We start from the raw sequence: 13,318 nt of genomic DNA, 5'->3' as shown, positions 1-13,318 counted from the left end.
TCCCTCTCCCACTCCCCCTGCTTCTCCCTCTCCCACTCCCCCTGCTTGTGTTCCCTCTCTCGCTGTCTCTCTCTCCGTCAAATAAATGGGTAAAATCTTAAAAAAAAAAAAAAAAAGATTTATTTGGGTTTTTTTAAAAGATTTTATTTATTTATTTGATAGACCGCAAGAGAGGGAACACAAGCAGGGGGAGTGGGAGAGGGAGAAGCGGGCTCCCCGCCGAGCAAGGAGCCCAATGTGGGGCTCGATCCCAGGCCCCTGGGATCATGACCCAAGCCGAAGGCAGATGCTTAACCAAATGAGCCATCCAGGCGTCTATTTTCTCTCCTTGTCTTCTATTTTCTATAATGTCTCAAAAGTGAGAGTTAGGGCCAGGAGGGCAGCAGCCCTGTCATGTACCCTCATTTGAGAATGTCATGCGTTCCGCCGCCTCCTAAGGCCAGCCTTGACCCTGAAGGTTGAAGGGGAGCATTTTGAGAGGCTGCTGGGCTCTTCTCAACCAGTGTCCTAGGACTGCTGTGCTGTGGCTAACCTGCTTCAGGGCCAGGCAAGGAGAGACTTTGTAAGCGCTGGCTTAGCGGGTCTGGCCTCACCACAAGATCTAAGGAAAGGCCTAATCCTTCACTCCACGTTGAAATGATGCCCCAGAGCCCAGGAACCTCTCAGACAGTCTTCCCTTCCAGCTTTTGTGAAACAGGGTTTTTCTCCGCCCCTTCCCCAACGGTATAGTGGATACAGGTCTCTGTGTGACATTAGCCAAACCTTCTGATCTTGCTGAGTCTGTTTCCTCATTTGTCAGATGGGGTTATCAGGCCGCACAGGGAGGTTGTAGAAGACCAGGTGCCACCCAGATAGGGTACAGAAGCCAGCCCTCCGCTCTTCTACTCGTGACTGCCTCATCTTCGGTTGCCACCGCTTTCAGAAGGAGAGGAGCATGGGCGGCCGGTGTAGCCGGACTGCTGCACAGCCAGCCAGCGGCAGTTTCATGGTACCTGGGAATCAGTCAAGGTCTTCCGCCTCTGCTTTCTCTTCCCTCCCATGATCAAGTACCTCTTCACTGGGACAGCTTCCTGGTTTTATTGAAAGTTATATCTGATTCTGTTTGCTTAGCTGCTTATGGGCAAACTAGTTTTTTTGTTGTTGTTTTTTTAAAGATTTTATTTATTTATTTGACAGAGACAGAGAGAGGAGGAACACAAGCAGGGGGAGTGGGAGAGGGAGAAGCAGACTTCCCGCCGAGGAGGGAGCCCGATGCGGGAGCCCGATGCGGGGCTCGATCCCAGGACCCAGGGATCATGACCTGAGCCGAAGGCAGATGCTTAACGACTGAGCCACCCAGGCGCCCCTCTTCACTTGTTTCTAAGGCATCAGTGTCTCTTGGTTCTCCTCATCACTGCTCCTACTCAGCCACCTTTGCTGGTTCTTCCTTATTTCCCCTACTTGTTAACATAGGAGTAACCCAGCATAGTCTTTAGACTTCCCCATTTACATTTGTTTTCTACATCACCCGATCTGATCTCAGAGCTTTAAATCCTCTCTACATGCTGATGACTGCCAACAGTTATCTTAGCTCAGACTTTTGTAAACTCTAGGCTCATATGTCCAAGTGCCTACCCAACAGCTCCACTTGGATATCTAACAGATACCTAAAATTAACACTCCAGATTTTATTCCTCAGAGCTGTTCCTCAGTCTTCCCCATCTCCGTTAACACTCTATCCTTCTAATTCTGTGGTTTAGACCAAAACCCTTAGAACCTACCCCCTGCCCCAAACCTCTGTTTCCAATCCACCAAGAAATTCTGGCAGCTCTGTCTTTAAAACAGATCCAAATCTAACTATCACCACTCCAACCATTACCACCGTGGTCTAAACCACCATCACCTCTTGCCTAGATTATTGCAGAAATCTCCTCGCTTGCCTCTCTGCTTCTGCCCTTGCCCCTGGCAGCCCATTCCCCATACAGCATCTGTTAACCTCATAAGATGATGAGTAAATCATGTGACTTCCTGCTTGGAACTCTCCAGTAACTTCTCACTGATGACTAGGAGAGCCAGAACTGGGCCTGAGGACATGTAGGCCAGAGCATAGGAAGGTAATTTGGGCCTCAAACTTGAAATATACATCTTCTGGCAATTTAAAAAGTCATAGTCCTGAGCTAAGTGCAGAGAAGACAGAAGAAGGCCCCTTCCCTCAGGAGCTCACAGTTCCCCAGGGGGCGAGCTTTATTTCTCAGTCCACCAACTTCTATCAAGTACCTGTCAAGTACTACAGACTGTACCTTCAGGGAGCTCACAGTTCCTAGGGGTACTGGCCTCCAAGCCACTCACTAGCTTTCTCAAGTGATATTAGCCTATAGTAACAGTTACGGAAAATGAAAGAAAAAGAATGAATTTAGGGAAAAGAAGACAGAGCCACAAGAGTGGCTTGAGTAGAATTCAGAGATGAAGGAAAGGCTTTGTAAGCTGTGGATCTGGAGAAAAGAAACCTCTCCAGGGAATCAGCAGAATTTGGCAACGCGGAGGTCCAAGCAGTATAACGCTAGAAAGGAGGTTAGAGGTAGGGAGGGATTGAACTGGACCAGAACAGTCAGGGTAAGATAGGAATCAGAAGCAAAGAGCAAAAGCAACCTGTCATCTGAGCTTTGGCCTCCCTGCCTGCCTACATGGCAGTTCTTTACCTTGAGATGGGCCTTGTCTTGTTCTGTGCCCTCCTGCCAAAGGTCAGGCCCTACACACAGCAAGAACAAGTCCCTGGACTAACCACAGGCCTGGGGCCAGGTGCTGCTATTCCTGAGTGAGTAAATAAATCTTTTTAAGAGAGAGGAAGAGAACTATATGAGTGTTAGCTATTGTTATTTTTATCATCATTACTGTTGAGATGTCTTCCCTCTTATGTTGCTCCATTTTGGGGGGAACTGGTAGGATGAAATGCTAAGGGATAGGGGCGTGATCAAAAGCTTAGCACCAGGAACTGGGAGCTGGGACGTTAGGCCACACAGAGCAGCCCTGGAGTATGGAAGCACTTTTCAAGGCTGTGGCAGTTGACTGTGTGCTTCGTTTAGACCCTGAGTTAGAGGCCCAGGGCGACACACCACCCCCACCTAAGGGTAATAGATCCCTAGCCTCAGAAATCTCTGGCATGTCTATGAGTCTTAAGGCTTTAAGTCTGCTTCTCTTCTCACAGGAGTCCAAAGAATTTTTGTCTCTTGGTTTCCCTTCCTCAAGCCTAGAGGCATCTAAGAGATGCACAGTCCTGGTAGAGAAACCCAGCTTCCACAGAATCATCAGATCAGGTCAGCAGCGGCCCAAGGGAACTTCTTGAGCCCAGTATCCTCTCTCCTCAGCCTGTGGTCCAAGTCTGATAGCGGAGATGCCCCTCTTGACATATTGCCTCATTTCTTTGAGCCACCAAGTCCCTAGCTCTCTGCAGAGTGCCAAGAAGAGTCCTAAAGGTCCAAGTGTTTTTGATAAAAGCCACACAGAGATTTTGGAAAATGAGCTCTCTGGCCAAGGGTGTACAGAAGTCAGGGGAAAGAGCCTGGCCCAGAATGCAACTTGGCAGGCACCTCAAGGGAAAGGGCCCACAGGACTGCTGGGCAGGGCGCAGGGCTCAAGTTGCCTGAGCTACTCTGAGGCCAGAGTCTGGGAGGAGCCAGGACCTCTTCCAGGAGTGGCATTTAACCCTTCCCTCTCAGAAGTCCGGACTTTCAACCCCTCTCCCTGGCAGGGCGTGAGTTCAGAGGGTCAAGGAGTCTTGATGTAGTCAGACTTCTTCATTCTGTAGATGGGGAGACTGAGGCCCAGGGTGAGGGAGTGGCTCTAGTCCCTGTAGAATGGGCCTGTTGTCAGGGAAGGCTCCTCAGAGGAAGGATAGGGAGGGAATAGGCGGTGGTGAGGAATGCAGGGAGCATGTGGGTAGTGAGAACCATGTGACCAGAGCTCTAATGCAGGAACACAGGGTGAGCTCAGAGTATGGAGCCCAGCCGTGCTGCAGTTCAGCTGGGTGATTCAATTTTAGGATTTGCCTCTCAGGGCTAGGCCCCTGGTCTGTGTCTTGTCCCCCCATTCCCCCCACTCCTAGCTGTGGCTGCTGAATCTGCTAACTCTCTTTAGCCCAAGGAGGTCCTTGTTCCAACCTTCGGAGAGGACTCTGGGAGCCACCCCAGGGGAAGGCAGCCAGCCAAGGAGGTGAAAACTGAGGAAGGCAGGCAGCTGTACTGAGCTGTCTCTGAGGCAGCAATCCGTTGGCAAGCCCACCTAGCCAGCCAGAATCAAGGAGCTGTTTACTTTCAGTTTTCAGCTCTTGTAAAAGTTTTGTTTCCATCAACTAAGTCTGTGTTTATGTTACTTAAAGGAACTGCTCTGGAAAAAAACAAAACTTCTTCCCTGAGGTTCACTGGGCAGAGGGCAGGGGAGTGGAGAGAGCTTGGCCAGGCCTGGGGGCATGCCTTGGGGAGGTACAGTACCTTACTTCTACTCTGCCTGGGGTGAGATCTGAGAACAGCAAGGTCTCATTTTGCTCTCTGCAGCAGGCATCAGCTCTACCTCTGTGTTTTGCTAGATGTACCTGGCCAGACCCTTGGTCACATCTGAATTTCATTTCACCTTCACAGTAGACCTGGGTAAGAAGGCCAAACAGAAGTTCTTAGCTCCCTTTGGTAACAAAGATACTGAGACCCAGAGGAAGAGTGTGTCTTGGCAAGTGGACAATTAGGCTTGGCCACAGATCATTTTTCCTTCCACTCCACCCCACTGCCTCCCCTCTGAGAAAGTCCCAGGAACACCCTGAAGCAGGGGTGAGTGGGGAAACCTGCACCCACCACCTTCCTGGGAGCAGGCCGTCTGTTCAAGGGGATCCATCTGGGGACTAGAGTGGAGAGAACCCAGAAAACAGTGACTTGGACCAGACCCACATTTCAGCCCAAAGAAGAGGGCTGGTCCTTCCTGAGGAAGATTTTAGAGACACTATATCATAGGACCTGGCCAAAGAAGGACCCACCAGCTGGAAGCAGTTCCTGGGTGACAGAGCACCTCCTCTCCCATCATCTGCTCATGGAGCCCAGCCATGCTGCAGCTGGGCTGGGTGCTCAAATTTAGGATTTGCCCCTTAGGGCTAGGCCCCTGGTCTGGATATCTTGTCCCCATTTGCCCCCTGCTCCTAGCTGTGGCTGCTGAACCTGCTACTGTCTAGCCCCAAGGAAGTCCTAATCCCAGCCTAGGGGAAGGCAGCCAGCCAAGGCGGTGAAAGTTGAGCAAGGCAGGCATCTGTACTGAACCTGAGGTCCTGCTCTTTTCTGGGCACCTGGGCTCTGGCAGGGGCATGCAAGGATTTCAGGGGAGCAGTCCGTACATGTAGGGGTGTCCTTGCTCTGAGCAGTTGCACCTCTGCCAAGCCCCTCCAAAGTTGTGTGTTTTGGAGTAACAGCTCTGATGAAGGAAGAACCTTTACTCCTAGTCAAGATATTTTTTAGACCCTACTGAGGTCAACAAAAGCCAAATGCTGCTGAGTGTCTGTTCTCTGTCCTTCCACACCCCTGCCCTGCCTAGTATGCAGAGCCAAGCCCTGTCCCTGGGCCTGGGCCATACAGATAAGGCCCCCTAGGTTGCTGGGTCCAGGTATGCGTGCTGGGAAGTTGGCTGAACCAGCCACACTTGATTCAGCTCCAGGGCAGATGTTGGCCCAACCAGTCAGGTGCAGGCCTGTGTTCATGCTATTCCCTCCAGTGAAATGACCTCATCCCACCACCAGTTCTGCTGAAACTCTGGCCATCTCAGATCTCACCTCTGTGTGAAGCCTCCCCTGTCTATCCTGGCTGTTAAGAATTGCTCCTTTCTCCATGCTCCCGAGTTCTAAGCTTCATCTCTGTGATTGTTGGGTAGGTTGGCATCTGTCTTCTCCCCTCTAGCCTGAGCAGCCCTGTGGGGAAAGAAATCATGGCTACTTATTGTCCTTAAAAATTGATCGAATTGAGGGGCACCTGGGTGGCTCAGTCGGTTAAGCATCTGCCTTTGGCTGGGGTCATGATTCCGGGGTCCTAGGATCAAGCCCCACGTTGGGCTCCTTGCTCGGCGGGGAGCCTGCTTCTCCCTCTCCCTTTGCCCCTCCCCCCATCATGCGTGTGCATGCACTCCCTCTCTTTCTCAAAAAAATAAATATTTTTAAAATTTTATTTAAAAGAAATTGATCGGGTTGAGTAGATCTTAGGCTCTCTCCTGAAAGGCTTGATGAGTCACCAACAAAGGTCTTTGATGGTCATTTCATGAACTGAGGTACTTGGCCCTTCCAATGATGGAAAACAAGACCCACCAGAGCTTCTTAAAAACAGTGCTTCTCTTTTGGCAGATGAGGACAGAGAAGTTTGGTTTAGGATTTGAGATAGGGGACTATGCTCTCAGGCCTGTTTTCCCGTTTAGCTTATAGAACAAACATCTCTGTCGTCCCCTTTCACTGTAGCAGAGAAAGAAATGGAAAGTTAAGGTACAGCTGGTGACCCAGAAGATCTGTCTGCAGTGTAGCCAGGGGACTGGAAGGGGATTCAGTGTTACCTCTAAATCCTAAATAGTGGGGCGTCTGGGTGGCTCAGTCGTTAAGCGTCTGCCTTCGGCTCAGGTCATGATCCCAGGGTCCTGGGATCGAGCCCCACATCGGGCTCCCTACTCCACAGGAAGCCTGCTTCTCCCTCTCCCACTCCCCCTGCTTGTGTTCCCTCTCTCGCTGTGTCTCTCTCTCTCAAATAAATAAGTAAAATCTTAAAAATAAATAAATCCTAAATAGCTCACGAAACAACAGTCTTGGATATTGGGAGTACAGAGGGGTATATGGAGACTTAATGTGCTTGCCAAGCCCCTGAGAGGATTTGACCTAACCAAAGGCCTGGCACATGGTAGGCCAACAACCACTGGTTCTAGAATGAATGAATAAGATGTTTTCTGTAAGACGCAGTCTCTTCCCCACCCAATTTAAGCCTCTAGTCACCATGGCTTGGTCCCACCCTTTCACTGGTCTAGCAGCTACCAAGCTCCTATCTTGGACCTGGCCCATTTGGAGTCACAAGCATCAGACTCAGTCCATGTCTTTTTTTTTTTTTTTTTAGATTTTACTTATTTATTTGACAGAGAGAGACACAGCGAGAGAGGGAACACAAGCAGGGGGAGTGGGAGAGGGAGAAGCAGGCTTCCCGCTGAGCTGGGAGCCCGATGCGGGGCTCGATCCCAGGACCCCGGGACCATGACCTGAGCTGAAGGCAGATGCTTAACGACTGAGCCACCCAGGCGCCCCTCAGTCCATGTCTTGCAGGAGCACCCATCCAGTCTAGAGGGGGAGGGCAACAGGCAGTGGCTGGGCTACTGGCCTACCTTGGCCTGAGGCATTATGCTATGAGGCGCCTCTCATATTTTGGAAGGAAGTACTCCAGTCATGAGCAAAGGGTAGGTTTCCTTTTTTTTCCTTTTAGCCTAGGCCTGCCTAGAAGACATGGAGCTGTATCTTCTCATCTCTACTAGCACCACTTTGTTCTTGGTTCTCAGGCAACACTAACTGTGGGCTATCAGTGCTGAGAGTTTGCTCAGGTTCTATGCACTCCTTTAGCATTTAGAACTCCAGATTGGCAGGTAATCCTCAAGATTGCCTGGCTTCCGGGGCGCCTGGGTGGCTCAGATGGTTAAGCGTCTGTCTTCAGCTCAGGTCATGATCCCAGGGTCCTGGGATCAAGTGCCACATCGGGCTCCCTGCTAGGCGGGGAGCCTGCTTCTCCCTCTGCCTCTCTCTCTGACTCTCATGAATAAATAAATAAAACTTTAAAAAAAAAAAAAAAGATTGCCTGGCTTCCACTCCCCTTATCACATTCTGGCTGCTATTCTAATTTTTTTAGTAGATCACTCTGTCCTCTCTGAGCTATGGAAGTCAAGAACTGGGTTCTGAGGGCACCTGGGTGGCTCAGTCAGTTAAGCGTCTGCCTTCGGCTCAGGTCATGATCTCAGGGTCCTAGGATCGAGCCCCCGTGTTGGGCTCCCTGCTCAGTGGGAAGTCTGCTTCTCCCTCTCCTCTGCCCCTCCCCCTGCTCATGCTCTCTCTCAAATAAATAAATACAATATTAAAAAGAAAAAAAAACTGGGTTCTGTTCATGTCTGTCAGTAGGCATAAGGTTAAGTGAAGGAAAGAAAGGATTACTAAATGTTACTGACCCCAGAAGCAACTCTAGCTGGGCCTCAGTTTCCCAGTAGCAGAACTGCAAGGGTCAAGGAGATAGTTTCAATCTCTGGGGTCTCGACCAAGCTGATTCTCGGTGCCTGGGGAGTGGTACAGTGAGCTGCCTATGCCGCCAACAGCTTGTGAAGATCTCAGCTCATGGATTTGGGGACAGAGAAGAGATACCCATCCATAGGGCAGGCTGCATGCTATTGAGGTCAGCCAAGTTCACCTGTGGTGGCGACTCCCATCTCCTTTCAGCACTGCCTCTTGCTGTCAGCCGGCTGCCTGTATAACTTTGAGCTCCTTCAGGGGAGGAACCTGGTACAAAAAATAAAGTGGGGTGAGGAGCAGTTGAATGAGCAAAAGAGTGAATCATAGAGGAGTCCAGAAGACCACCATGTCATCACCCAAATGTACACTAGGACCTTAAAGGGGAATTAGTGATACCCTGTCAGCCTGAGGCAGGGAAAGATTTGGTAGGAGGGCGGCGGGGATGTGGTTCATGTCACCTGCCAGCTCTCGGAACTCCGAGGGGCCATACTGAGAGTGTATTATTCACCAACATCTTCTCCCTGGCAGTTGGATATATTCCCAGGGTCACATGTGGAACAGTTACAACTGAGAGGACAAACGACTTATCTATATTCATGCAGCAAGAGAAGGGATGAGGCGGCTTTAAACCTGTCCTGGAGGGGGACTCCTCTTTCAGAAGCATAGACAGAGTCTAAGCTAAGGTTCACATCTTGGCTCCGCCACTCCAAGCTGTGGGACCTTGAGTTTATTTAAACCTGATCTCTACTTTCCTCTCCATGACATAGGAACAATGTACCCACCTATGGGGTTGACATGAGGGTTAAACAAGATCAGGTACCTAAAGTGCTTTGTAAACCAGTCAGCTCTATATCAATATTGGCCAGAGGACCAAAATATGAGAGGAACCAAAGTCATTTCTTGGAGGGGCCATATCCTCAGTGCTAACCTAGCTGACTTCTTCCTCTTCAGGACAAGAGTGAGGCCTCCAGCAGAGCCTTGTCCAGAAGGCCTTGTCGTCCCAGACCTAACTCGCTGCCTTCCAACTTGCCTGAGGAAGAAACTCGCAGGATTGCACGGATATTTTCTTCCCAATACTCCCAGAAAGACTAATACAGACTGAAAGACAAAGGGAAGGATCCACCTGCCCACCCTCCTTTGGCCTTGTCCAGCTTGCATGAGGCACAAGGTCTGCTTCCTTCAAGGCCGTGAGAGCCCTGAAACCACCACCAGCCTAGTCCATGGGTGCCTTGAGACCCATCCAGCGCAGCCTGGAGGAGCATCCCAAAGCAGTCCAAATTCCACCTGCTAGGATTTCAACTTCTTCCTTCTAAACAAAATGGATTCCAGTACCCAAGTGGAACCACCCATCTTTTGACCAAGGGACCCAAGCAGGCATCTCTCGGCTGAGAAACTCCTTCCAGTGTCCTTGATAGCCTTCTGCTGACATGAGCCCACCTTCTGCCTGAATATCATGGGCCATTTTTGCCTTAAAGTTTGGGTGAGGTAGAGGAGGGGGTGGAGATTGTGTGTGTTGCGCATAGCGGAGGAAACCTAGGGCCACCTCCAATTGATTTGCTTAGAGATAAGGGTATTTCATAGATATAAATTATTTTTATGCTGTGTTGAATTAATCAATAGAAAAGGAGGGGGAAAATCACCTCCTTCAGACTTTTTATCTGATTATCTGAGATTCTAACCATGCTTTTAACTTACTGTTTTTACCCAGCTCTGAAGGTCATTGTTCCTGCCCGTGTTTGAATAAAATCATATTGGTACTGGTATTCTGTACACGGTGTTTCCTGGGCTGGCCACTGGCCTGGGGTGTTAGGAATCCATTTGTGCTCTAACAGCCAAAGGAAAGCTTGAAAACCGTATAGTCCCTTAAGCTCACTTGGAACTGGGGGCCAGGGTCACCATGAGGCTTCATGGTGAGAGATCAGACTGGTCCAGATTGGGATAACAACCAGTTTGTCCTTCGCTTGTGCCTCAAATCCATCAGCACAGTGGAGGGGTCTCCTGGAACAGGTCTGCTCAGAATCCCTGATCTCTCTAGGATAGATCGCTCTGGCTTAAGACTATCAGACTCCAAACATCTGAGCAGCTACTGTAGACAGGGCCTGTGGGGAAGATAAGAACAGGGCAAAGATGTGCAGAGTGGCTGGGAGAGAAGGTTGGAGGAGAACTAACATGGAGTCCCCGCTTTCCTCCCAAAGCACAGGTCATTTTGCTTAGTTCTCATAACAACTCTGTAACCTACAGGTCATGATACCCATTTTATAGTTAAGCTGAAACTCACCAAGGTTGTTGTTTGCCTCTGTTTATGAAGCTAGGAAATGAACCACCACACTCATTTCCAGAGAGGTCACAAGGCTTCTGCACACAGGGAGTAGCCAGTGGGTGCTCTGAATTCAGGAAATTCATGGAGAAAGATCATGTGGGCTGGAGCAACCAGAGCGGGCTTCCTAGAAAAGTTAAGTCAGAGGATGAGCCCAGAGAAAGAACCAGGAGGGCACTCAGGGCCACATGCTGCTGGGGACAGGGAAGAGACAGGTCTGACGCTGCCACTTCCCTGACAGGCCCCCTCCGGCCTGACTGTCCCTCTGTCTGAGCTTCCGTTGCCTCATCTGTAAAAGGGAAGGGATAGCGCTGCAGGGGCTTGTTGCGAGGAGAACCGGGGTGACATTTGTGAAAGTGCTTCGCCCACACTTGGCACTTACTGGAAGCTGAGGAAATGTCAGCTCCTCCCACTCCTCCCCCACTCCCCTGGCAGCAGATAGGCGAGCACGCCAACAACTCAGACAGGCAGGACGTGCCTGACGGTAGAGGCTAATGCGCGAACCCCCAGGGGGGACAGAGTGCCCCCCGCATCGGTGCAGTGCCCTCCGACCAGGCCGTTGCCCTTTCTTGTTCACCTCCCCCGCTGCCGGCCACCAGCCTGCCAGCTCGCCCCCTCCCCAGCGCCTTCCTCTCGCCTTCCTCTCGGAGCTTTCAAGGCAGGGGGCCCCACCCCCCTTAAGGCCACATGGAACCTACAGAGGGGCAGGCAGGGGCCCAGGCCTGAGGGGTTAAGCCTCAGGTGAAGAATATTCCTTCCAAGTCCTGCTCCAGCTTCTGTAAATAACCTGATTGGGTCAAGTTAGGATAAGGCCTCAGGAGGACACAGACTGGTCCTACCCAGGCTCACGAGGTGCTACCTAACACAAGGGCACCCCAAGGGTCTGTAAATCATCACCTACACTGAAAAAGAGTGTGTTACTTACCAGTATCTTCCCCCTGGAAGTTGGATCTCTCCCGGTGACAGCTCAGAGGTGAAATGCCTCACAAGCCATGCAGCCTGGCTTAAGGGCGGGAGGTGCGCATTTGACAACCAGCCACCATCTCCCTCACCTCCTTTCAGGCACCGCCTCTGCAGAGACCTGAAATGGGTGTTTCTGATCCCCGGACGCTGGCACATCCCAGCCCCTTGCAGCCAACCTTGGAATTTCTAGTGCCTGGTGGGTTCTGGGGACAGGGAGCCAAAGCAGACACATCTGGCCCTGCCCTCAAGAAGCCTCCCAGGCCAATGTAAGCTGAGTCCTCCCTCTGGGTACTCCAGGGCCCATGGCCTCCTTGTTTGAGCTCCTGCTGTTTACCCTCCCCCTGTACCCACTGCGATTCACCCACCACCCTCCGGCCAGCATTTCCAGCCGGAGCCCACAACCTACTTCCTGAGCCCAACCTCAGCGGTCCCAGCAGCCCCTTCCCTTAGAAACACCAACACAACTGCCTGTGCTACTGATGTTAGGGCAGGGCCTGGTCCAAGGAAGAGGACAGACAGCCCTGGCTTTGCACTTGAGTGTCTGGACTTGTGACCACTTGCCCTGTGGCCATGGCTCTGTGCCCAAGTCCAGAAATGGCTTCTGCCTACTCCTCTGCCTGCCCAGTTAATTCCCTTCCCACTCCCTCTCCCTCCCTTCTCCGGTCCCCCTCCCCTCCTCTTTCCTAGGTCACCCGGGTCCCAGGTTCAGATGTGGCCCACCCTTCCCCTCAGCGCCTGCTGACGGAGCCCCCAGTAGTAGCAGCTGCTGGGGCCTCTCCCCGCTGTGCCCCACACACCGCTCCCAGCTGCCTTTGGCTCCCTTCAGCAGTGCCCGTGCTGAAGCCTCCAAGTGTCCTGTCTGAGACGGTAATGGTCACAGCCGATAGGCCCCAGAATAAGAGATTACAATTGAAGGGCTGGAGGTTGGGCCCTGCCATATACTAGCAATATGACCTGGGTAAGTCCTTGTCCCTCCCCGACATCGTTTTCTCCTCTGTAAAGGAAGCATTGCAAACATTAGGATGCTCAGCAATAAAAAAGGAATGAGGTACTGATACATGCTATAACATGGATGCATCTTGAAAGTACCATGCTAACTGAAAAAAGCCAGTCACATGCCACATGATTTAATTTATATGAAAGGTTCAGAAATCTATAGAGATAGGGGTGTCTGGGTGGCTCAGTTGGTTAAGCATCTGCCTTCGCCTCAGGTCATAATCCCAGAGCCCTGGGCTCGAGCCCCAGGTCGGGCTCCTTGCTCAGTGGGGGAGTCTGCTTCTCCCTCTGCCCCTCCCCCACTCTTGCTCGCTCTCACTCTCTCTCAAATAATTAAATAAAATCTTTAAAAAAAGAAGTCTATAGAGACAGAAAGTAGATTAGTGCTGGCTTGGGGCTGAGTGGAAGGGAAGAAGGAAAGTGACTACTGATGTACACAGGGATTTGGGGGGGCCAAGTGGGGAGTGGTGAAAATATTCTAAAATTGTGATGATGGTTGCATAACTGAACACTAAAAACCATTGAATTATATCCATTAAATAGGTGGATTGTATGGTATGTGAATTATATCTCAGTAAAGCTGTTATTTAAAAAAAACAGAATCCTGGGCACCTGGGTGGCTCAGTCAGCTAAGCATCTGCGTTTGGTTCACATCATGATTTCAGTCCCTGCTCAGTGGGGAGTCTGCTTCTCCTTCTGCCTCTGCCCCTAACCCCTGCTCATGCGCTCTCTCTCTCTCAAATAAGTAAAAAAATCTTTAAAATATATATATAAGTAAGTAAGTAAACAACAGAATCTTA

General features: G+C 50.8%; 1 protein-coding gene and 1 long non-coding RNA gene across 6 annotated transcripts in view; one reads left to right on the top strand and one right to left on the bottom strand.

Annotated features, from left to right (window-relative positions):
- Positions 1-10,092, top strand: part of C2CD3 (C2 domain containing 3 centriole elongation regulator) — a 146,634-nt gene extending 136,542 nt beyond the window's left edge. Inside the window, exon 29 of one of the 4 annotated variants that reach the window (XM_034995356.1) lies at positions 9,194-10,092. In XM_034995356.1, the coding sequence (XP_034851247.1) occupies positions 9,194-9,344 (151 nt within the window). In that variant the 3' untranslated portion in view covers positions 9,345-10,092. The remainder of the gene's footprint in view (positions 1-9,193) is intronic. The other 3 variants (XM_034995352.1, XM_034995353.1, XM_034995355.1) reach the window with 3 other exon arrangements.
- Positions 5,457-12,490, bottom strand: LOC118004167. 2 transcript variants are annotated; one of them, XR_004677499.1, is made up of 4 exons: positions 11,485-12,490; positions 10,521-10,686; positions 8,421-8,509; positions 5,457-5,917 (listed from the first exon to the last, which is right to left on the bottom strand). It is a non-coding gene; the product is annotated as an uncharacterized LOC118004167 (long non-coding RNA). The 2 variants fall into 2 exon arrangements; XR_004677500.1 differs by lacking the exon at positions 5,457-5,917 and adding an exon at positions 6,370-6,448.
- Positions 12,491-13,318: the final 828 nt, after the last annotated feature.

The sequence above is a fragment of the Mirounga leonina genome, unplaced genomic scaffold (assembly GCF_011800145.1).
Source record: "Mirounga leonina isolate KUSES-001 unplaced genomic scaffold, KU_Mleo_1.0 Mir_92, whole genome shotgun sequence".
NCBI lineage: Eukaryota > Metazoa > Chordata > Mammalia > Carnivora > Phocidae > Mirounga > Mirounga leonina.
The sequence above is the reverse complement of the archived record's forward strand: the minus strand, read 5'-3'. Positions and strand labels throughout refer to the sequence as shown.